This window comes from Canis lupus, chromosome 1, assembly GCF_048164855.1.
Source record: "Canis lupus baileyi chromosome 1, mCanLup2.hap1, whole genome shotgun sequence".
NCBI classification, from domain to species: Eukaryota; Metazoa; Chordata; class Mammalia; order Carnivora; family Canidae; genus Canis; species Canis lupus.
In genome coordinates, this window is record NC_132838.1 from 56,610,074 (window position 1) to 56,633,867 (window position 23,794).

The 23,794-nt window shown below is 54.1% G+C and overlaps 1 protein-coding gene and 1 long non-coding RNA gene across 5 annotated transcripts in view; one reads left to right on the forward strand and one right to left on the reverse strand.

The window, feature by feature from the left end:
- Nucleotides 1–9,430: 9,430 nt before the first annotated feature.
- On the reverse strand, nt 9,431–19,956 carry DACT2 (dishevelled binding antagonist of beta catenin 2). Its single transcript, XM_072831159.1, has 4 exons — nt 19,669–19,956; nt 14,172–14,304; nt 12,741–12,983; nt 9,431–11,837 (listed from the first exon to the last, which is right to left on the reverse strand). Exons 1-4 carry the CDS (start codon nt 19,930–19,932, stop codon nt 10,222–10,224), a joined length of 2,256 nt encoding a protein of 751 aa, XP_072687260.1. The 5' UTR covers nt 19,933–19,956; the 3' UTR covers nt 9,431–10,221.
- Nucleotides 18,250–23,794, forward strand: part of LOC140635892 (uncharacterized) — a 55,692-nt gene continuing 50,147 nt past the window's right edge. For 3 of the 4 annotated variants that reach the window (XR_012033226.1, XR_012033233.1, XR_012033225.1), the window contains exon 1: nt 18,250–19,083. This is a non-coding gene — a long non-coding RNA (uncharacterized lncRNA). The remainder of the gene's footprint in view (nt 19,084–23,794) is intronic. The other variant, XR_012033231.1, reaches the window with a different exon arrangement.

The window sequence follows — 23,794 nt, forward strand, 5'->3', positions numbered from 1 at the left end:
TTCCACTTTTTGAAAGTTCTCCATGCACCACTTCACTTTTATGAAAGACCTACAGTACCACTCGTTTTCACTTGCTGAAAGAAATCTGAAGATTTTTGCTTCTATAAAAGAAGGCCAAAGAAGGAAAAGATCATTCAGCATTGCTCTGCAATGCAGGAAGGCAGTGCACCCAGACGGAGCTCCCGTCCGGGGGGTCACCACAGCCTCTCTGCCTCCAGCCCCCAGAGCACGGGGCTGTGTCTGGGTGCCTCCAGGCTTTATCTCACATATTTTGTGTGTCCATTATTAAGGTGTGTCCTAAGGTTTTAGGAAGGCCTCAGAGAGGAGATTTGTTGAGCCTGGGAACACTCAAAAAAATTCCATATAAAAAGAAGGTGATCACTGCTCTGCTTTACACCTTTCTGGCTAATGAAAGTTTTCACAGGAATGCTGTACTTTGGGAATACCAAATCTTGGCAAGAAGTGAGAAAATAGAAAGTCTTAGGCGCTGAAGCTAAACCTGGTCTAACCACAGTGATCAACAGAATGATAGTTCCCAAAGATGTTCACCTCCTGATCCTCAGAAGCTGTGAATGTGTGGGGTCCCCACACCACTGACAAGCCATTCTCAGGCCCAGCTGGGGGTCCTACAATTCAATGTGTGAAAATGATGAAGAGCATCTCACCTGAGGCTCCGGAGTAGGAGTCTCACCCTAGGCCAGGTGTGGTGCAGCACCCTGTGGCCAGCAGGCAAAAGGAAGGCGGTTCTTCCCTTGGCAAGAGAGGACACTTGTTACTTAGGGACTTATCTCCACTTTTGAGAGAACAGAAGAAGGTCCCTCCCTAAGCAACAACGCACTTACTACCACCAGCAGCCAATGTGAAACGTCCACAACCTCGGACCCTTGTCCTTCTCCAGTGACATTTTGTTTCAAACAGGCTTCCCCTGTTTCCTCCTAAAGCCTAAAAAAAAGCTGAACTTCCCCTTGTCTCTGGACTTGTCGCTGGTCTGCCCTAGCATGCTTGTCCTGAATTGCAATTCCTCTGCCATTCCTGAATAAACTCACTTTGCTAATAAAATAACTTTTAAAGATGGACTAAACTAACACTCCTTTCTGACATGAGCATCCTGAGAGAGCATCAGACCCCACAGGCTGGGGGCTTGGTCCCACTGGCCTGCCCCCCTTGAGAGGCCAGTCTGAAGCCCCATTGTCATCTGTGCTTCTGACCCCATCAGCTGTAGATCAGAAGTTCCCCCAACCTCTTGGGTTTAATCACTAGAGCGGCTCAGAGAACTCAGAGGAGCTGCAGGTTCACTGTGAAAGAACAGGACAGAGGAACACCTCAATGAGAGGACACACATAGGCAGGTATGGGGAAGGGGTGCAAAGCTTCTGCTCCCTCTCCATGGGACACTCTCCCCAGATCCCACCTCTTCACAGACCAGAAGCTCTCCACACCCATCCCTGTGGGTTTTTATGAAGGTTTCATCACCCAGGCCTGACTGATGAAATCATTGGCCATTAGTGACTGGACCCCACCTTAAGCCCCTTCCCCTCCCCCAGGTCAGGGGTGGGATGGAACATTCCAAGCCTTTCATCTCAACTAGAACGTGGCTTTCCAAAAATCACCTCCTTAACACCACAAAAGACATGTCTGTCACTCTCAGCATTTAGGAAATTCCTAGGGTTTTAGGAGCTCTGTGCCAGAAATGGGGAGTCAGCTTTGGCTTTACTTGGCAAAGGGAGAATTAGTATTTGCAGAGGAAGTTAAGGTCAATAGTCAGTTGACCTGAGATGGGGAGATTATCCTGGATTAGCAGGTGGGCCAAGGTCATCACAGGGATCTTACACATGAGTGGAAGAAGGAGTCCAAGAGAGAAAATTAGAGAAATGCAGGGAGAGACTCAGTCTGATGGTGCTGGCTCTGTGCACGGAGGCCAAGTCTGAAGCAGGGACCGTCCGCAGCCTGGAGAAGCTGGAAAGGCAAGGGACAGCCCTCCCTGGGAGCCTCCAGAAGGAGCCAGCACTGCCGACACCTGTGTTGAACCCAGCAAGACCCATTCTGGACTCCAGCCTTCTAAACGATAAGATGATAAATTTGTGGAGACTGGCTGCAGCCACTAGGAGAAGCTCATGCCCCACTTGGGAGGGACGTGGTGATGTCCTGGGGGAAGCACTTGCCCCACCTGGACAAGAAGATGGAAAGATGCTTAGACAGCTCTTGGCCATTGGATGGCCCATTGACACAATCTGACGGCCCCTGTCATGGGAGGGGTCAACGCGGTGTGGCCTGGTCAGCGGGAGCAGGACTGGGCTCCGTGTGGCAGTTGCTGGGGGCGGGTGTGCTCCTCACACGTCTGGAAGTCACTGTGGTTTGCTCAGTACCCTCCATGGTGATTGTCTCAGGGTCAGCAAGTGAGTAGGAAGGAAGTATTGCAACACCTGTTCACCTGTGTTAGATCTAGTTGGTGAGCGCTCGAAGGACAGGTATGTGACTTTTGCATTTCTTGCCGGTTTGAAACACTTCTACGTTTAAAATGTTTTTAAATAAGAAAAAGGCAGCAAACCAACAGAATCTAAGAGACAGAGTACCCGCGCGGCAGTCCAATTCAGAGCTCGGCGGTAGCAGAAGGTCCTGACACACCCTGGGTTCATTGTAACAACCACAGAAGGCTCTAAGGGCTGTGCTAGAACCACAATCCCGTTGGAGCACAGAGCCAGGGGCAGGTTGATGTTGCTGCGGGACCCAAGCTTCCTCCTGAATCCGGAGCCTTGCGCTCACCCACCGAGCTCCAGGGCCACCACAGAGGCCGCCGCTGTGAGTGAGGCCTGAGCACGCCTGTGGAGGTTCACACGGTGGCTCTGAGCGTGACCGTGGATGACAGGGCTGGTTTGCACTCACGAGGCCCCACCTCAACCTCAGGCAACTCCGCACACCAGCGATCCACCTCTTAATTTTCCCGTAGTGCCGTTAGCTTTCAAATACAGAATTGTCCTGAGCACCAGAAGGTTTCTGTGGAAGCACTTTGTAAAAATGTGCTAAGTGAACATTAACCATTAATCATAGGCACTTGTTAAAAATAAATAGTAGATAATAAATGTCAGCCGTGGTCAACTGTGCCGTAAATCTCAGAGTTAATGAATACCTGTCTTAACCCAGAGTTGACATCCTCTCCACCGTGGGCCTCTGATAATCCCTTGATAAACTATCTTTTCCCCTAAATTATGTGTAAGTACAATCTTCATATTTAATGGGTTCCTCCCATCATCTCTGGTCACTCAGCCAATCAGGTGGCGGGTATGGATTTCCGCGGCCCCAGCCTGATTGGTCCTGAAGACGTGTGTGCTAGGAAGTGATGTTCCTTTTGAGGGTTCCCATCTGGCCTCGCAGTCATATCTACGGCCTTTCTGAGGTGAACTCACCACCGTTCCTTACGCTCTGGTGTAGACAAACAAATGCTGTGGATCTGCCCGACCCCAGATCCTAAAACGTCCCCCGTCTCAAACAGCTTGAGCTTTGGCAAACTGAAAAGATATTCGACAGGATATAAGCAAATAAGTGAAATTCAACTACAGGAACTGCCATTCTCATTACGTGGTGTTTGCAGCTCAGGTCAAGCGAGGTTCACCGCCAAGTTGGACCTCTCTGGCTTACGGACTTCAGCAAATCGCGACGCCCCGTGATCCCAGACAGGGATGTTTCTGGAGGGCCCCTTGGTGAATTGACTCCACACATGGTCAACGCAGACGCATCAGGACAGCCCCTGAGGCCCTGTCCGTGAGCTCTGATGTCAGACGCATCCTGAAGCCTGTATTTTAATGGTTTTACAATAGCTTGTTTCTACGTCACAATGCAAGTCTGCAGGGCATCCCAATCTGCTTCAGAGGCCGCCAGTGGAGACTGATGCAGGAGTTGGAGAGCCCTGGCGCTGTTGGGCGTCGTGGAGGAGGCGCGGACGGGCCAGCTCCCGGGACCGTTGGGACCATGCACAGGTAATACTGTCGTGAGGAGGTGTGGACGGGCCAGCTCCCGGGACCGTCAGGACCACGCACAGGTAATACTGTCGTGGAGGAGGCATGGACGGGCCAGCTCCCGGGACCATCGGGACCACGCACAGGTAATTCACGGTGAGCACGATAGCTTCCAGCTGCACCCCCGGCGGGCTGCAGGCTGCGCTCTCACCGGAGCTCCCAGACCCGCTGCAAGGCGTGTTTCCCACAGGGGACGCGCTGGGAGTGCCAGGCTTTCAGAGAACTGCTGACACTGGACCAGTCGGGGCCAGACGTATTCAAGCGAGGGCGGAAATCCTCACGGCCGCGGAGGATCAGCCTGAGTGCCTCGTCCTTAACAAGCCAGATTAGCTGTGCAGAGCCAAGCGTCACGAAGGGATTACAAGTGACTATTTCTCACAGACGGCCTGCAGGACTCCCCGATGCCGCAGGATCAGCAGAAAGGAGATCCTTCCGCTGTGCACCAGCCTGCAGACACCCGTGGGCTCCCCGCCAACCGCCCGGACACGTCCACACGGCAGCTCGTCCAGGTCTCAGGACGGACACTGTCGCTCTTGTCATCACCATGCATGTCCGTCGGCGCAGGCCGGCTCTGGGACGTGCGGCACGATGAGCCCGGGATTCTGGGGACGACCGAGATTGTAGCCGGGACTGGCGTTCCTGTGGTCCCGAGTAGGAGACGCAGCCACCAGCCCTGTCACCCAGGAGAGGAAGCATGGCACAGGGACGGAAATCTGAGATTTTACTGTGTGTCCCCAAGTGGGACAAGAGGTGGAGATGAGGGAAATAATTAAGGAAGGTGAGGTTGAAGCTCAGTAAAGTGAATGGTTTGTCGTTTTGTCCGTGGTGAATTTTACCCTCAGTGAGGAGGTCGTGGCTGCAGGAAATATAAAAACGGAAAGAAGATGGAATAAAAAATGAAAAGTATGAAAAATCTTAAAATGGAAATAGAAATACCGATTAGAAAGCTCTTATTTCTAATAAGAAGGACGGACACGCTCCTACTTCAGCAAGAATCCTGAGTTTTCTGGTGACCAGTGAGTGACCTTGGACGTGTCCTTGTGCTCGATCTTGCATCGTTGTTGTGTGGCACCTTCGGCGGGAGGCTGAGGGCTCCCAACCACAGGCCCTCTGCTCGTTGTGTTGTGTGTCTTGTCATGCACAGGTGCACACACTCCGCCGCGACCCGTCCTCCCTTGGCGCTGGCCCTGCTGCATGACCTGGCCAGGGCCCTCCGGCTCCTCACAGGCCCCTTCCTGGCCCCCGGTCAGCACAGCCAGATAGTGGGCCTTTCCGAACACAGGCCTAGTTAGGTTCTCCGCTGCTTCTGACAGGCTGGCTGTACACATGGATGGTGACAAGGCCAGGGGTCCAGATGGAGCTCTGCCTGTAGCCTGCAGCCGCTAGACAGGAAACTGGCCCCCACCCCCTCCCCATGACAGCCAGCCCCAGAGGCCTGCCACGTCCTCAGACCCGCAGGAAGTCGGGCCGCTGCCTGTACTGACAGGTCGAGAGTCTGGACGGTAGTCTCTGTAACAATCCACCCAAATGACAGCTGCCCTGACTTCTGTTCCTGCTTCTACATCAGAGCTAACCAGAGAAAACCCTGCATGTGCTCCCCACCCCAATCACAGGGGAGCCTCCTCTCCTGGCCTGGCTTCCCCAGGCCCATGGCCTCTCTGCTGAGCCCCTTCTGCCTTGGGCGCCCCCCCCTGCTGCCCTGCCTGCCCTGGGTCTCTGCCCCAGGACCACCTTCTGCTGCACCACCAAGGGAGTGGCCTTTGCCTGTTCTTCGTTTCCCCACCTCTAAGTCTAAGTCCTCCCTGTATGTAGAACCACCTCCAAGGGGCCCCCTGCCTGGGACCTGTCAGCCTCTCACCACCCAGCTCCCTCTCTCTGCAGACAAGCTCTGGCCCCTGTCCCCTCTACCCTGTGCAGCCCCAGCCCATTCCATCCCAAGGAAGCCTCCGAGTGCACTGTCTCCTCGTCCCCCTGAGTCCTCCTTGGGGCTGCTAGGTCGAGCTTGCAGCACATTTCCCCCAGCCAGACACAGCTTCCACAGCTGTCTTTCCCCGTCCCACACACAGCAGCCAGCGCAGTTCCTGTATACAGTAGGTGCTCTGTAAATACACTTGGCTGGCCGATTGAAGATTCAGACTCTGGTTGGTCCCAGCTCCCCTCCTAATCACAAGGGAAATATTTAGGACACGTGTGTTTCTTTTTCCTGCAGAGCTCCTGGCCCTTGCTGCCTGAGCTAGTGAGGAGGTGGCTGCAAGGACACGGACTCTACTGCTCTCGAGGGGTGGAGGCCAGAGGTCCAGGTCCAGGGGCAGCCAGCTTGGGGCGTGCTCACCTGACCTCCTCCCTCCCAGCGCCCCCTTCCCCACCAGGCCCCCTCAAGCCTGGGTACGCCGCGGGGCAGGGAGACGCAGGTGTTCAGTCCACAATAAAAGGCAGACATTCTGTTTCCTCACATGACAATAATGACACAGTATGCTAGAATACAGCGGGGTATTTTCTCTGACGTGATTAAAGTTTTTTTCTGATTTTTATGAATGAACGACTCCTGTATATTCAGTTTCTACCTTCTCTTAACTTCGATCTTCAGAACTTAAGTTTCTTCTCTTTTGGTTTTTGCTAAAGCACTTGCATTTTGGTCATGCTGGAAGGTACAAGTGGTTTCCAATGATCCAAAATGTCAGATTGTAAATTGTCCCGCGTAAGAGCTGCTTTAGGGATGGGGAGCGGCTCGTCTGTCTGCAGATGCACGCGACACCCCCCGCCCCGTGATGCCCCTTGGGCCGCCACGCTCTGCGCAGGGGGGTCTCTGCTCCACCTCCCCTCCCTGAGCTCTTCGGGCCACATGTGCTCAGAGGAGAAACATGCCCGGAACATACAACACCCGGCACACAGGTGGGTTGTGGCAGCGAGCTCAGGGGCCCTCCCGCCTGCGCGCTGTGCCCTGGGCCGTCTGCCCCGCCGAGCGCCCTTCTCTGAGTTTGCAGAGACTCTGCTTCGGAAGGCAGGCCCAACGGCGGGCGCCTCACGTGGGCTCCTTACCGCCGACTTTCTGAATTGTGACTGTGTCTCCCCGAGAGCCGCGTCCCCTGGTTCCCGCACACTGCCCAGCCCGGGGCAGGGCCCAGAGACCACGCAGGCTCCTCGCCCCAGAGGGAGGCACCTGCTCTGCCCTCTCCCTGCCCGAAGCCTCCTCCCCGACCCACGGCTGCTGGGCCGCTCGCCCCCCAGGCCTTCTTCGCGCTCCGCGGACGGGACCCCGGTGTCGTGGGCCCCCTGGCCAGGCCCGGTGTCAACACTGTCCGTGTTCTCCTGGAGCCAAACCCCAAGGGATTAAGGAGGAGGCCGATCCGGAGAGGACAGGAGGGCAGCTGGGGCCTGGGCACCGCTAACCGGTGCAGTGTGTGGTGTCCGTTGGCTACGTGTGGGGAAGTCGAGGCAGCTGGGCCTCAGGCAGATGGGAGGACGAGGCACCTAGGATTGCGTCTCTTTACTCCAAACCCGCCTGAGAGTGAATGCGGGCACACTAGCAAGCGGGTAGCTTGGGGCCGTGGGCAACTGAGGTGTGTGTCTGTGTCTCTACAGGTGAGAGAGGGAGAGACGGGAGGAGAGACCGGGAGAGAGACAGAGGGAGAGACAGAGACAGAGGGACAGAGACAGAGGGAGAGACAGAGGGAGAGGGAGAGACATATGGGGAGACAGAGACAGAGAGAGGGAGAGACAGAGGGAGAGATGGAGACAGAGGGAGAGATGGAGACAGAGGGAGAGACAGAGAGACAGAGGGAGAGAGAGACGCGTAGAGGGAGAGTCAGAGAGACAGAGACACATGGACCTGTGACTGATCACGAGAACCCCCTGTGCCACCGAGGCTGCCGCTGCTTGTGGTTTGGGGCCTGCATCATTTCTGTGGTTGGTTTGCTGGGTCACCTGGCACAGCTGGTGTGTATGTGGGGGGTGTGCGGGGGGGCGTGTAGAGCACGGGTGAGCCAGGACCACCCAGTGGGGTGCGTTCCCATCAGGGGGCACTGGGTCGAGGGGTCAGGGAGGGGAGGCTGGTCCCCGCAGAGCGTGGGGTTTTGGCACCAGAGGCTCCTGCTTAGGGCCCCAGAGCCCAGTAACCACCGCAACGAGACAGTGGATGAGATGGTGCCAGGGGTGGAGAGACCACGCTGACCAGGGTCAGTGACAAATCCGTTTTCTCCTCTCTTTGTCATTGAAATCACAGAATTAGCCCTGCCTGCTTTCTCATAAAGACCCCTCGCTCTCCTCCTATGAGGGGGTTGCTTGTGGACCCTAGCCCCCCAAGTCGCCACCCTGATGCCTCAAATAAAGGCCTCTGTTCTTCAGTTTTGCCTCCTGTGTTGGGTTGATAGCCCCTGGGTCCCTTCCCTGCTGAGTCCAGGCGTCCTGGTGGGAGACACGGCCTGGAGGTCCTGTCCCACAATATGAGGACGCTGGGACCACACAGGGTGGGAGAGAAATCTGCATCTGATGCCCTTCATGTGTGCAAAGCTCCAACCCACGCCAGGAGTGTGCCTCATGGATGGAAGCCCACTGCCGCCTTGCTCCAGCAGGGTGCTGGGGGTGCCCTTGCACAGGCACCACTGCACCCCCCCCCCCACTCTCAGGGAGGGAGGGAGGGGGCCAACCACGTCTCCAGATCTCTGCCTGCCCCGGGGCCCTGGAAAAACCCGAGTTTCCATCACGGGCACCGCAGGGCTGAGAATTAGACCGTTCTCAGAAACCTCCTGTGCAACAGCTTTCCACCGTTAAGGGTGGGTTTGAATGCTTTAACCACAGATGCGGTTTTTAAAAAGCTGAGGAAGCCCCACCCTCCTGTCCATAAGCAGATTCCGTGAAGCACAAGTGGGAATTCCACCGGGACCCGGGGAATGCCTCATGCCCCCCTCTGAAATGCCTGCGTCCTCGGGGTGGACACGGCGCAGCCCCTGCGACCTGCTCCCCATCACCGCCTCAGCCACCACCCCGACCGGCCGACCCTCTTTGTTCTAAAATGTCGATCGCTTTTTAAAATGTTCAGTTTTTTTTTCTTTTTAAATGTTCAGCTCTTTAAACCGTATCCTGAAACCAGTTGCTTGTTACACGAATGTCCATAGATCTGCAAATATTTTGGCTGGTTTTCTTACTGTTTTTCCTTCCAAAGTTCTGGCCGACTGTGCATTTGCCCCCGGGTGGGGCCGAGGTCTCCAGCCACCCCCAGGCTCCACAGTGAAGATGTCCCCACCTCGTTCTTTTGGGCCCGGGCCCAGGGAAGCACTTGGGGGGCAGCTGGGAGGGATTCAAGATAAAGCTGCTTCAGGAATTAAAAATGTTGCAATGCTCAGCAGGAAGCTTCCCTGAGAAATCTTTGAAAAGTTAAGGGGCAGTTTCTTTGAAAAATAAATACCAAAAAAAGCCTAGTTTTTCGAAAACACTTAAAAAAAAAAAGGATTTTATTTGAAATCATCTCTACACCCAACACGGGGCTGGAGCTGGAACTCACGACCCCGACACTAAGAGTCACGAGCTCCTCCGACTGAGCCCACCGGGCGCCCCTCCACGAACACTTTTACACTGTTTCCTTGTGTTGGAACCAGAGTTTGGGCCACGCATGTGAGAGATGCATGTTCCTGCCACACATGAGGGCACCCACGGGGTGGGGACACAGGCCTGGCGGACCTACCACCGAGAGGTGGTTTACGAAGATGATGGCATGATCCATGTTGATTCACGGGGAGGGCTCACACCCTGGTTTCTAGAACACCCTCTAAGAGAATGCTTTTGGGAGTAATGTTTAGGAGGGCTGCGGGTGACCACGGTGCCAGCTGAGCAGATGGGGCCCGGAGGGGACCACGAGGACCACAAGGCGGACCGGGCTGGGACTCTCCCTGGGAAGACGCTGCCACAGAGGCAGCGGGTGGGCTGGCTCTGCAGTCTCCCCTGCATCCACGGGGGTGGGGACATGCTCCCAGAGCCTCTGCAGGCCGCAGGGTGAGCCCGGGGACCCACTCCGTCGCCTCTTCTCTGGGGCCTGTCCCCTTTTGTGACTTCAGAGATCAGCCACGTTGGCCAGACGACACACGTCCACGTCCTAAACGGCCAACGAGGTAGGTCCCGGTCCTTAGTCCTGGGAGGGCCTGTGTGTGCTGGTCATGCGCGCTCACTGTGGGTCCTCAGGAGGTCCCTGTCCCTTGCGCAGCCTCCTGGGGGCCTCACACCATGGTCATGACCCTGAGCGCTGCCGGCTGGAACCTTCGGATCTTTCTCCTCAGCGCTTTGGAGGCTTTGATGCGGCACAGTTTGGGTACCGGAGGCAGGGGTGGCCTGCGGGCGCCCGGGGCCCTCCAGGGCTGCGGGGGACACGCCCCAGGCCAGGCGCCGCCCTCCGAGTCACTGCTGCTGGACTCCCGGTCCCCGAAGCGGCTGGCGGTGTGGTCGCTGGCCCCGTCCTCGCTGGTCTCGGCCACCGTGGAGCGGGGCAGGGAGGCACCCTCGGCCGACGGCTCGGAGCCGTCCGACTCGCTCCTGACCCGGGCGTCCTGGCGGGGCAGCTTGGGCCGGGCGCGGGCGCACACGGGCCGGGGACCGCCCGCCCTGCCCGCTGCCGGCCTGTGGGGCCCCGGGCTGCCGGAGATCTCCACGGAGGACAGCCACCTGCGCTGCTTCTTCCGCGCCTCCCCGCCCGCCGCGCCCAGAGCACTGGCTTCCACGGGGAACAAGGCCTGGGTGGGGGCCTGGCGACTCTCCCGTCGGGCCACCAGCAGGGGCACCAGGAGGGGCACGGGGTAGAGTCTGGGCTCGGAGCAGGACCGGCTGGGGGTCGCCCCCGCCAGGGGGGGCCTCCTCCTGAGACCCTCCCCCCACTCTGGGGGCAAAAGGGGGTCTCTGAGGGCCCCCTCGGGGGAAGGCTGCCCCCCAAACCGCAGCACCTTGTCACTGGCCCCTCTCTTGGTCTTCGTAGCCTTCATCTTGGGGTGTCCTGTTTTCAGCCCCAGGAGGGAAGGTCCACTGGCAGCAAATGGGGGGCGGGCACAGTGCCCTGGGGGCAGAGTGGGGCTTGCCCTGCCCCCCTTCCCGGCAGGTGACAGGACTGTGCTCTCTTGGCAGCTGAGAGCCTGCTGCTGAGTCTGGGGGCGGGGAGAGTGGGCTGGCCCACGGCCCTGCTGAGGGGCACCCAGCGTGGTCTCCCCACGGATGCAGCCTCTTGAGGGTCCCTCCTCTGGAAGGCTGCTGGGGTGCGGGGCAGCTGCAAGGAGCATGGCAGGTCCCCGAAGCCTGAGGGTGTCCCAGCTGGTGTCCACCCTCTGGGCCATCCCACCCGGCCCTGCTCTCCCTGGGGTGCACACCAGCTTCTCTGGGCCACCTTCACTGTCTGCTCTCTGGCCACCAAGCACCTGCAGGGATGGGGGCACCTCACATCTTGGGGGTCCATGCTCACCCACACCGCCCTTTGGGGGGGTCCCTCGGCCCCGCAGCCTTAGCAGCTTGTCTATATATGCTGCAGCTGGGCCAGCCTCAAGGACAGGTCCAGTCTGGCTGGGGCCTGCGGCCGCAGGGCTGGGCAGAGGCTCCCTCCGGGGAGAGTGGCCATTACTCTGCAGGGCCTCCTTGTGTAGAGAAAAGAGAGGGCTCTGAAGAGCCACAGCATGCAGGGGGCTGGGATATGGGTATACCTCCCTGCCACCCTTGGACACCAGGTCACGCTGGTACTTGGGATCCAGCACATGCACTGGGAGGTCCATCCCCTGGTAGAGAAAAGATGTGGACTTGGGGTCTGCGCTGGCTTTCTGGAACACCACCTCAGGTGGTAGGACTCTTTCAAGATCACCTGGGAATGAGAGAAATGAGCAAACAGGTAAATCGGGGACCCTAGTATGATCCTAGGGTCACATCCCATGCAGCACCATAACCCTGAAGTGCCCTGTGCAGGCCTGGGCAAAAGGCCTGGCAAGGGGAGGGCAGCATGCCGTGCACTCTGATGCCAGGTCACGAGCAGCACAGATAGGGCTGGCTCACACCTAACGCCATCACCCGGTCCGGGCTGTGCCCTCTCTGCCACAGCCTATGAGGCGATGTTGGACTCAGAATCTACCATTCCCAGGCCTTCATTCACCCCAGGTTTGGAGATGCCCAGAGAGGCAGGTATCTGTGACCCCACGGTGGGTTCTGGACAGACCCCTGAAGGCATCGCAGACGGGAAATCATGGGAATATTCACCAGGACAGACAGCACTAAGCCAGGTCTTGTACTAGAAAGCTAATCTGTCCAAAGATGAGGTCGTTTCCTTTTGCGACAGACTAAAGAAAAACAGAGGTTCTTTTCTGAGCCCCTGAGAAGGACCCACGTGTGAAATGAACTCTCTCCGGGGCGCTCTGGCTACTGAGCCCATTCCAGTCACAGACAGATGCCAGTCAGGTCGTGTAAGGGTTCTAGAAGGATTTTTAAAATAACTTTCAGATGTTCACTTAAAAAGTAAGAAAAAAATACTTTTTATCACAGCAGTCTTGCTATAATGGACAGAAGTGGGCATTTGATTCCTGTCTCTATCCAAAAATCCAAAAAAAAAAAAAAAAAAAAGCCTATAGGTAATTTGTAGTACCTGTGGGATTAGCACCAGCCCCAAATGTACACGGGGGCTTCCTTGCTTTGTGCTCAGTGGTGCAACAGCCATCCCCAGCTGCCCCCACCACCTTGAATGGGACCTGCCCTCCCCTCCCTGGCTCTCCTTTACCTGTAGACACCGGCCTGGGCCGGGACAGGCCTTCCTCGGTGGCCTGGGGTCCCCATGTGGGCAGGGGGACTGTGTGCACGGTGGTCTCGTCGGCTGAGCGGGGTCGGCAGTCCCCCGCATCGGGGCTGGCCATGGGGTCGGCTGGCAGCAGAGTGCCCAAGGAGGAGTACATGCGGTCACTACACACAGACGTGCAGGAGGCAGAGAGGGAGCAGGAGCCACCATCACTCAGCTCGTAGAAGCCTGGACAGGGCGAAGAGCAGCAGTCAGTGCACCTCTGGGCAGTGGCCCCTCTCCTGCCCTGTGCTGGGGGTGCGGCTCAGGATCTCATCAAGGGTGGCACTGGAGAAGGTGGCCAGGGGCTCCGCATTACTGTCCACTGCTGCCCCATCAACAGGGTCAATGGGAGCCCCCTTCACCTGGGCCCCATCACCCACTGACCCCTGTCTTTGGCAAGCAGCTTTCCTTCCCCTACGTGACCTGGCTTCTAGCCCCAGGGCAGGCCTCTGGCATCCTTCACCACCCACTCCTCGTCCCAAGTGGCAATCGGAAGAAGACAGCACACTGGGGGCCCTCTAGCTGGGACCTGCCACACACAGTGCACATCCAGACCAGGTCGTGGTTTTTCAAATTAAAAAAACGTTAGAAGAAACAGCAGCAATGCTGTATGCGGTCTCTGGGGTTGGCCATGCGATCCAGCGTGGGGCCAGAAGGGACCATGTGGCCTGAACCAGGCATGTCAGAAAGGCTCCGTGACCATCTCTTTATAGCTTTTTTTTTTTTTTTTTTTTAAGATTCTATTTATTTATTCATGAGAGACACAGAGAGATAGAGAGAGGCAGAGACACAGGCAGAGGGAGAAGCAGGCTCCATGCAGGGAGCCTGACATGGGACTCGATCCCGGGACTCCAGGATCATGCCCTGGGCTGAAGGTGGTGCTAAACTGCTGAGCCACCCAGGGATCCCTCCTTGCAGCTTTAAAGTGAGAGACACAGGGCAGCAGGCAAGGGGACGGTGTCCTTATCGCCTTGTCTGACAAATCATACAGATTTGAGATGGGATAAACCTGCAGGCTCAGAAAAACACCTCTGCTGCCTCATGAAACAGTTCTTCACAACCTCCCTGTTGATCTGACCTCAACAGAGCCCAGGGTCTGTCTCAGGCCCGGCACAGGTGAGACCCTCAGGAGGCTTCTGTTATCAACAGCAGGACCTGTCCCATTAAAACATCTCTCCATGAGCACACGCACGTGCACTCTCCCCTTTTTCTCCGAAGCACATTTGGGTAGAGGGATGAACTGGTGCATTCTCAGCCCTTTGGGGGTCAGGTGCTCCAGGCGGGCAGCGGGCCTCAGAGCGCGGGCCCTGGAGGTGCGGGGACCCCGGGAGGGCTGCCAGGAAGGGGCGGCTTCCACCTCGGAGCTCGGGCTACCTGAGCTGGGCCTGCTGTCGCTGTCGGCAAGCTCGCTGCATGGTCGGCGCACGTCCAGCTGGAGCTCACTGATCTGTCGGTCCAGCTGCTCCAAGTGGGTTTTTAGGCCGACGTCCTGGCGCCGCAAACGGTTCTAGGAAGGGAGAGCATGAGAAATAAAACTGAGTTTGTGGAAGGCAAGCTCGGTGCCCCATGGGACCTTTGCCCTGGGCATATGATTTAGACTCCCCAAATCCTGGGCTCCTGCGCCTCATCCTGACCGCTCCCCGGAACCAACTCCCCGGCTCTCTCGTCACCAGAGCAAAGAGCCACCAATCCCTACCCCCAACAGGGTTTCCGTCTCCAGTCACCGACTCTTAAAAACTCAGCAATCCTCAGCTAGGTATTTCTTCATAAGAAGACTGATGCAGACCATGAGCATGACATCGGGACCCAAGGCAGCACCTACCCTGGCACATGGCACAGATGACGGGTTCAGCTGTTGTTCTGAGTTTTATGTGAGAACCGACTTTCCCACGCTCTTGTGCCCTATTCTTTCACTCAGCAGACCATGGGTGAGCTCCAAACTTATCAAGGGGACACGAAAGTGCCAGGAGAGAAAACGGGCCCTTTCTGCATACACCCCCTCCCCCCCATATTACAGGTGCCTCTCACAGGTTCTGTGGAGCCCTTGGGGATGGGGCACTCAGTGAGGCTCAGAATCTGCCTGGGAATCTTCTTGGTTAGAGGTTCTCACCTTAGCTCCCCCTCAGAGGCTCTATCCTCTCTGGGTTCAGCCATAAATGGGTTCTTCTGAGCACTGGCCAAACACATGCGTGTGAGTAATTACACACATACAATGTGTGTATGTGGTTAATGCTCATAGTACATATCCACACACGTTCCCACACATAAATAATAAATATGTAGAATGACGAGCACTGACGAGCTTAATAAATGCTGAATTCCTTTTTTCGATCATAAAGCAACACCCTCTTTTCAAGGTCTGTTGCATAAACTTCTTATTTTTATCAACAGTTAAGTTTAAGGCAAACAATGAATAAATGCAATTATGTAGTTTCCCCTGTTTAAGAAAATGATTGTGTTTCGAATTTTTACACAGAAAGTGAAGAATTCTCCAGAGCTCCATAATTTGGGGCTCTGGGGGGATTCCTCTTTGCTACTAGGAGAACGCAGCCCAAGAGGGAAGCAGGTGGCAGTCATTTCCGATTCTTACGAGGGAATCATGTGGGCACAGTGTTGGGACACCAGCCCAGGCGAGGGTCGGTGGGTGAGGAGCCCAGGGCACATGCCAGGCCACCATGCCCGCAGCCCTTTGCTCCAGGGCCCAGTCCAGGGCTCTCAGAGCAAGCTCCAAGTTTTGCAGCAACAGCGTCTTGCAGCCCTAAGACTGTCCATAAACATATCATGGCAGCAACCAGTCCTGAATTTAATAAAAACCTTATAATCCCAGAACCATCCAGTCCAGCCTAAGCATCCTGGCTTCTAGCTTTGACTATTTTTACAAAGGAAAATGTTGCCCAGGTAAACAGCAGTAGCAGAGGGAGTCAGGGGGTTTGCAAAGACAGGCTTCCGGCCAGTGACCCCCCACCCAGGTGAGGAACACTAGATTCAGGCAAAGGGGCCAGGGTGTATTTTTGCTGCACATGACTCTTCTCCTGCCATAAAGTCAGGCCACGTTTCCCCGGCAAGTCAGTCCCTCTTCGATGCTTTCGAACATCAGTCTGACCTCTTCTCTTCCAAATCAGTATGCTCTCGACCTCCTGGAGGAGGACGGCACCTAGGATGCCATCCAGTTGGCTTCCTTCCTCCCTCTGAACCCCTCCCCGCCCCCAAAGTCATCTCTGTGCCTTTGTGCTGAGATTAATTGCTTTGTGTTAATGTCTGGCCAGCCAGGCCTTCAGTGGGTGGTTTCTGATTCATGTCCAGAGGCCACAGGCACACAGGCTCTCGAGTGTTCACAGATGATTTGCTGCATCCTCAGGACCCACCTGCCCGTCCACAGGGCTTCCCCATCCAGAGTTTACCCTTCCTTGGTCCCTTACTTGGGGTTTTTACGACTCTGCTTTTCATGAACTCCTTCTTGGCATCTAACTGTGTGCCAACAGTCGTAAGCGCCTTCTGTGGCCAGGACAGAGTAGAATCCACTGCAACCCAGCCACAGAGTGTCTCTCTGCATGTATTTCTGCAGAGGAAATGTGAAAAATCCCCTTGCGCTGGGTGAGCAGGACTGTGGTAGCCACATGGATCCCCATCAGAGCGGCCCCCTCCTCCCCACCTCAGTCTCCGGCATCCAGGCTCACCATCAGGGCAGCGAACCCGTGTAAGGGGCCCTGGGGGCAGGGAGAGCACACCTGCGGTTCCTCAGGTTCCTCCCTGAGTGTAAGTGCAGAGTCCCGGGATCCCAGCCACACCTGGGAACCTGCATCTTGACAAGCCTCCCACAGTACGCAAAGGTGTTTTCTGAAGGCAAGAAGCCTGAATGCCACTAAAAACAAATACTGAGCTTATCCCTTCCCCTGGAAGGTGTACTGCGTGTACACCTGTACTCTGCTTGTTTGTCTTTGGCTTCCAACTGCGACCCAGGAGTCTGGGCTCCTCAAGCCTTTACGGCAGATTCAAAGGACAAAGATGAAAAATGCCCTCAAGTTCATGATACACACGTGGCGTCTATTTACTTTTTCTCCTTCCTCAAAGGCTGAGAGCATGCAGAGGAAACATCACCCAGGTGAATCCCGGGGCGCTCCCCCTGCGGGCAGGCGGGGACACGTTACTGCCTGGCTGGAAAGGGGGTCGTGGGGGCACCACTCAGCCTGGCGACAGACGGAGACGCAACTCAGTTCCCGCCGATGCCCTGCCTTCATGGGGATCTTGAGCAGGTTCCCTTGCCCTGAGTCCCCGAAGCAAGTGTAGCCACTCAGGGAACACACCAGACATCGCGTTTGCAGCTGCAGAGGCAGCCTGTCCTTGCAGGAGTTAGTGCCAGAATCTGCCAGTGAAAAGGACTTCTTGCACGCTGCCGGCCTGAGGACAAGTCACAACCAGCAGAGTCAACTCCTGGGAAATTCTTCAGGATGAGCTTTCCCTGCGGGGTCCCCAGAACCTTTCTTCACTTGCACCTAAAGGCACCTCTCCCACTGACCCCGCAGCGCCTCCTGCTGGGAGGTGGAGCACCCCAGGCGACCACGTCAGGGTCCACCCGGCACTGGACTCCTAGGAAATGGGACGGCAGCTGCTCAGGAAATGCCAAACCTTCCTGAAGATACAACCCCCGGAAGCTCAGGACTGGCCAGAGGGGAGCAGCTGCTCTGCTCAGAGGTCCCGGGGGCATCATTAGCTCAGAAGTCTAGAACAGGGAGACAGTAAATGTTCTCTTCTGTTGGAGCAACACAAGTCGCTCCTTTATTTGCTCACCAAATACTTACTGAGCACCTACTGCATGCTCCTTTGTGACTCTGGGTGTGGCCCGTTTTGATAAGTGTTCACCTGCTCATCTGCTAAGGTCCTAATCGCAGCTCAAATCCCCAGAAAGGCTCAAGCTCATTCCCACTGGGGAACCCCTGCAGGGCAAAGCCTCCGAGGGGCAGATAGAAGTCCTTCCTGTCCTCGCACCTGAACGGTGCCGCTCCGTCCACGCCAGCGTGGGCGCGGGAGGGGCCCCGAGTTAGCGGGCCGCTGTGAGGTCCGCGGCTGTGCTGCGGGTGAAAGGCCTTTGATTATACTCCTCATCATGGAACTAGTATTACTCCTATTTTTTTCCCTGCAAGAAAAATGTGGAAGTGTTAAGCCCTAGCTGATGTCACACAAATTCAATTATTCTTCTCTTTTGATCACATAATCCATGCCAAGAACAAAGTTTGAAGACAAAGTGTGCGTGTTCTTTCTGGTCCCCACATTAAAAAAAAAATTAAACAAAAAAACCTGTTTGATCTCTTCCAAAGGCTACTTGTAATTAGAGGCTGACAACTCGCAAGTCTGATTTGTGTATTACTTAAGTCAAGTTAATCATCAGCTGTGCTCCTTCCCCTCTGACGAGCACTTCAGGGCAGCATCTCAGCAGCTCCCTGCTCTCTTTTTTTTTTTTTTTTTTTTTAGATTTTTATTTATTTATTCATGAGACACACAGAGACACAGAGAGAGAGACAGAGACACAGGCAGAGGGAGAAGCAGGCTCCATGCAGGGAGCCCGACATGGGACTAGATCCCGGGTCTCCAGGATCAGGCCCTGGGCTGAAGACCGTGTTAACCGCTGGGTCACCTGGCTGCCCAGCTCCCTGCTCTTTCACGGGAGCCACACATCTTTGCAGGCGGTGGTGTACTGTGCAAGTAACCAGGACAGACCCCTCAGGCCGGGTAAAACACGAGTGATGATTCCCCTCGAAAGCACGTTCCTGCCCTCTGTGTGGCAGCAGCTCAATCACAGAGGGGAGGCTGCACAGTCAAGGCCCAGGTTCTTTTCCATCTGCCCCTGTTTTTTGCACTTTGGGGAAGATGACTGGAGTCCTGGGAGGCATCTCAAGACGCTGGACTTCTAGATTCTGTAATCTAGAAACACTTAACAAATCTGTAACCTGACTAAGCTGAGCTGAGCTTGAGGCTGCAGATCCATCCTGGCTGCTTTGTTAAGACAGCAGCTTTTAAACAGAACAGATTTGAATTTCTAAATTTAAAAAAATTCTGCTTAGAGTGCTAGAATTAACTCCAGCACATAGGAATCTTTCTGTACAGCCTATTTTTTTTTCCTTTAAAAAATACTGCAGTCCTGGAAAAACTCTTTCTGAGCTATTTCCAACAGGCGAGGTACAAGCCTACAGCAGATGAAGAGGCGGAGGAGCCACCATGGAGCGCCCTCGGCCCTCTAACTAGGAGCTGGCATTTGGAGGAGGCCGGGGAGCCAGAAGAAGACACAAAGGTAAAGCAGCCCTGAGAGGGTCCCGGTTCTACTGTGTCTGGGATTCAGGACACGCCTCACTTTCCAGGTCAGGTTACAATTTAAAGTCAAAGAAGCTTTCACGGGATACCCGCTGAACGCAAGGTTTTGTTCCGAGGCCAGGGCAACACTGAACCCCAGCACAGTGTGGGGAGGATGCGGGTGCGCCCCACACGCGGCCTGTGCTGTGTCTGAACCTGGCAGCGGGGACACCTGCTACCCGGGGTGTGACCGCAGGATCCCAAGGAGCCCCCCACCAGGAGAAGCCCACTAGTGCGTTCTTATACCAAAGGCACCGGAAGTCCAACAGGAATGCTCCCCAAATCCGTCTGCGCGGGGGGAGGGGGGAAGGAGGCGGCGGAGGGGTGCAGCCCCAGGGCGCCTTTCCCTATGCTCCGGCCTCCTGGCCGGCTCCCGGGAACCGAGCTGCAGCCCCCGAAATCCCAGAGGGTGCCCCAGAATCGGTGGGACAGTCTGCCGGGGGGCAGGGCCCCAGCGCGCCAGGACGCCCCGTGCGCCCCCGCCGCCCCGCCGCCCCGCGCGCCCCCCGCGCCCCGCGCTCCTTACCAGCTGCTCCTGCAGCGCCGCCAGCGCCGCCTCCAGCCGCAACTCGTGCGCGCGGGGCCCGCGTGGGTGCTCGGGGCGCGCGGGGCCGCGGGGGGCGGCGGGGCCGGGCGGGGGCTGCAGGGCCAGGGCGCCCCGCACGCGCGCCTGCTGAGTGGCGCGCAGCCCCTGCAGCTCGTGCAGCCCCGCGAGCGCCGCGCGCAGCCGGGCGCCCACCCTGCGGCGGTCCCAGCCCGCGGGCCCCGGAGGGCCGCCCTGCGCCCACATCCCGCGCCGGGCCTCCCCGGCCTCCCGGAGCCTCCTCCCAGCCTCCCGGCCGCGCGCGCGGCCTCCTGCGCCGCCTGTCCCCGCCCCCGCCCCGCAGGTCGCCAAGGTGGGGTGGGACCTATCGGTGGCCGCCGAGGGCGGCGTTTGCACACGCCCCGAGGTCACAGCGGCCGCCCCGGCCCGCCCCGTCGGCGCGCCCCTGGGGGCCGGGGACCCCAGCCCGGGGCGAGTCTGCAGGGGAGGGCCCAGGAGGACCCCAGCGGGGAGCCGGGAGGGGCCGCGAGGGGAACCAAGGCGCTCAGAGGTGGTTGAAGGCTTAAAAAAAACAAAACTTAAGATGAATTCTTGGGACGGTGCCACATTGTAAGGACCTTGTTACCATTTTAAGCTCCTTATGGATTTGAAAAACATATTATCCCCTTTCCTAATGTATATCTGCAGTAGGAATCCTCAGATATGAATGCATACGTGTGTATGTATTTACGTAATAATAGCTTCACTGAGATGCAAGGATCACGACGATGCGCCTATTTGAAGCGGACAGTTCAGTGGTTCTGCTTCTATTCACAACTGTCAATGCGATCACTTTTAGAACATTTTCACCACTCCAGAAAGAAACCATCTACCCATTAGCCTCACCCTCCATTCCCCCCCACATCACCACCCCTGCACCCTTGTCCTTAGGAACCACTAGGGCCCCTGTTATGGACATTCCCTATAACTAGCATCACACCCTACGGGGTCCTCTGTGACCCGCCCTATTCTCTAGCTCTGTGTTCCCAAGGTTGCCCCATGTTGTAGAGCCCCTGGGTCCTTCATTCCTTTCTGTTGGTAGATAATATTCCACTGTGTGCACAGACCACTTATATTCATCCATTCATTAATTGGTGGAGATTTGGGGTGTCTCCACTTTTTGGCTGCTGTGAATAATCTGCTAGGGACAGATTTGTGTGCTTTTAGCTGGCAGGATATTTTCACGTCCCTTGCGTGTAGACCTCAGAGTAGGTAACTACCGTGTTAGATCTTTGGAAGGACTGCTAGACTTTCTATTTATTTATTTATTTATTTATTTATTCATTTATGTTAGTTTCAGAAGTAGAATTTAGGGACTCATCAGTTGCATATAACACCCAGTGCTGGGCAGCCCCGGTGGCTCAGCGGTTTAGCACCACCTTCAGCCCAGGGCTTGATCCTGGAGACCGGGGATCAAGTCCCACGTTGGGCTCCCTGCATGGAGCCTGCTTCTCCCTCTGTCTGTGTCTCTGCCTCTCTTTCTCTCTCTCTCTCTCTCTGTCTCTCATGAATAAATAAATAAAAATTAAAAAAAAACACACAGTGCTCATCCCATCACATGCCCTCTTTCATGCCCATTACCCAGTTACCCCAAACCCTGCTCCCTCCCCTCCTGCTGGAGAAACAGCATTAGGCTGGAACCAATTTATGATTCTTCCCTTTCATTTTCTTCTGAAGAGAGAGGTAGAGAGAGGGTTAGACTGGATATGAGACTTGTTCGGTTATCTGTCTTCTTCTCATCTGTGGACTCACTGGTGTCTTTTGGAGAACAGAAACTCCTCATTTTTCTGTATTCTTATTTATAATTGATTCTGTGTCATTTTAAAGAAATTTTTGCTCACCTAAACTCTTCAAGATATTATTTAATGCTGCTTCTCTAAACTGTATTATCTCACTTTTTTTTTTCATTTAGATATACAGTCCACCGACAATAGTTTTATGTATTGTATGATGTAGGGGGATCACTATTTTTTCTTGAATACATATCCTAGTGCAGTATTTATTGGAAAAAAAATAGTCCTTTTTGAACTGCTATGCAGTACCATAGTTTTTGTAAATATATGTAGGTCTGTTCTGGGCTCCCTTTTCTATTTCATTAGTTTGCCTATCCTGGCACTTGTCCTAATTATTGTGGCTTTTTATAATGTGGTGATACCCAGTAAAGTATGATTCCCCCACCCTGTTGTTCAAGGGTGCCTTGAGTATTCTTGGCACTTGACAGCATTATATAAATTTTTTTTATTTTTTTATTTTTATTTTTAATTTTTTTAAAATTTTTTTAAAAATTTATTTATGATAGTCACACACAGAGAGAGAGGCAGAGACACAGGCAGAGGGAGAAGCAGGCTCCATGCACTGGGAGCCCAACGTGGGACTTGATCCCGGGTCTCCAGGATCGCACCCTGGGTCAAAGGCAGGCGCTAAACTGCTGCGCCACCCAGGGATCCCCATTATATAAATTTTAGAATCAGCCGGTAGATTTCTACAAAAAGGCTATTGGTATTTTGATGGGGATCACATTAACTCTATAGCTGAATCTGTAGAGAAATGATATCTTTATAATATTTATCCTAATCCATGGACATGGAATACCCCATCATCTATAAAGATTTTCTTCCGTGTCTCTAAATATTATTTTATAATTTTTGTGTGTAGAGGTCTTGTACATTTTTCACTAGGTTTATCCCTCCTTTCTTAGTGTTTTTCTTTTTTTCTGATAGTATTGTCAATGTTACCTTTAAAATTTTTCTTTATTTTTGTTGATGACATACGGAAATACTGGGAAGGTATTTAATAACTTTGTTAAACTCATTTATCAATTGAATAATTTATCTGTAGATTTTTTTTTAATTTTTATTTATTTATGATAGTCACAGAGAGAGAGAGAGAGAGAGGCAGAGACATAGGCAGAGGGAGAAGCAGGCTCCATGCACCAGGAGCCTGATGTGGGATTCGATCCCGGGTCTCCAGGATCGCGCCCTGGGCCAAAGGCAGGCGCCAAACCGCTGCGCCACCCAGGGATCCCTTATCTGTAGATTTTAAAAGATTTTTTCTATATCATCTCTGACTAATGGAGGTTTTGCATTTTTTTCTTTTCCATCCTATACCACTATACCATCTATCTATCTCTATCTATCTATCTATCTATCTATCTATCTATCTATCTATCTATCTATTATCTATTTATTTGGCTTTATTGCAGTGGCTAGGACCTCAGTATAATGTCAAAATAGTGATTATGTCAAGCATCCATGTATCATTTCCAAGGGTTGTGGGAAGGTTTTCTACATTTCACCACTGAAAACGATGTTTGTTCTATGTTTTGTAGTAGTGTTTATCAGGTTTAAGGAAATTGTCTTCCATTCCTAGAATGGATATTGAATTTTACCAACTGTGTTTTCTACTATTTTAGTGATTATATTATTTCATTTTTTTCCTATTAATATGAGTCGGGTTAATTGATTTACAAACGTAAAGCTAACTTTGGATTTCGGGATGAATCAACTTGGTCATGAGGTATTTTCCTCATTTATATGTTGCTGGATTTAGTCTGATAGTATTTTGCTTTAGAGTTCTGCATCTGTTTTCATGAGTGAGGTCAGCCCATCCTTCTTTCCTGTAAATTTTTTTCGCAGGTTTTCAGAATCAATGCTATGCTGGTCTCACAGACCGAGTGAAAATATTCCTTTTTGATATTCAGTGTAAGGGTTTTTGTAAGATTAAGATAATTTCATTCTTAAATGTTTGGTAGAACATTAATGAGGCCATTATGCCTGGGGTTTTTGTTTTTTTGGGTTTTTTTTGGTGTAAAAGTTTTAAATTATGAACCAAAGTCCTTGAATTACTCAGTCCATGTAATTACTCAGACTTTCTGTTTCTTCTTGTGTCAGTTTGTTGCAGATGATTGTTATAATTTTCTTCTCATTGTGTCCATGTTTTCAACTATGTTGACATAAGTGTCCAATAATATTGTCTACAAATATTTATTGAATCTTTAGTGATGTGTGCTCCCTGTCCAGCTTTTTTTCTGTCATTTAGTTATTTGTGCTTTCTCTTCTCCGCTCCCCCC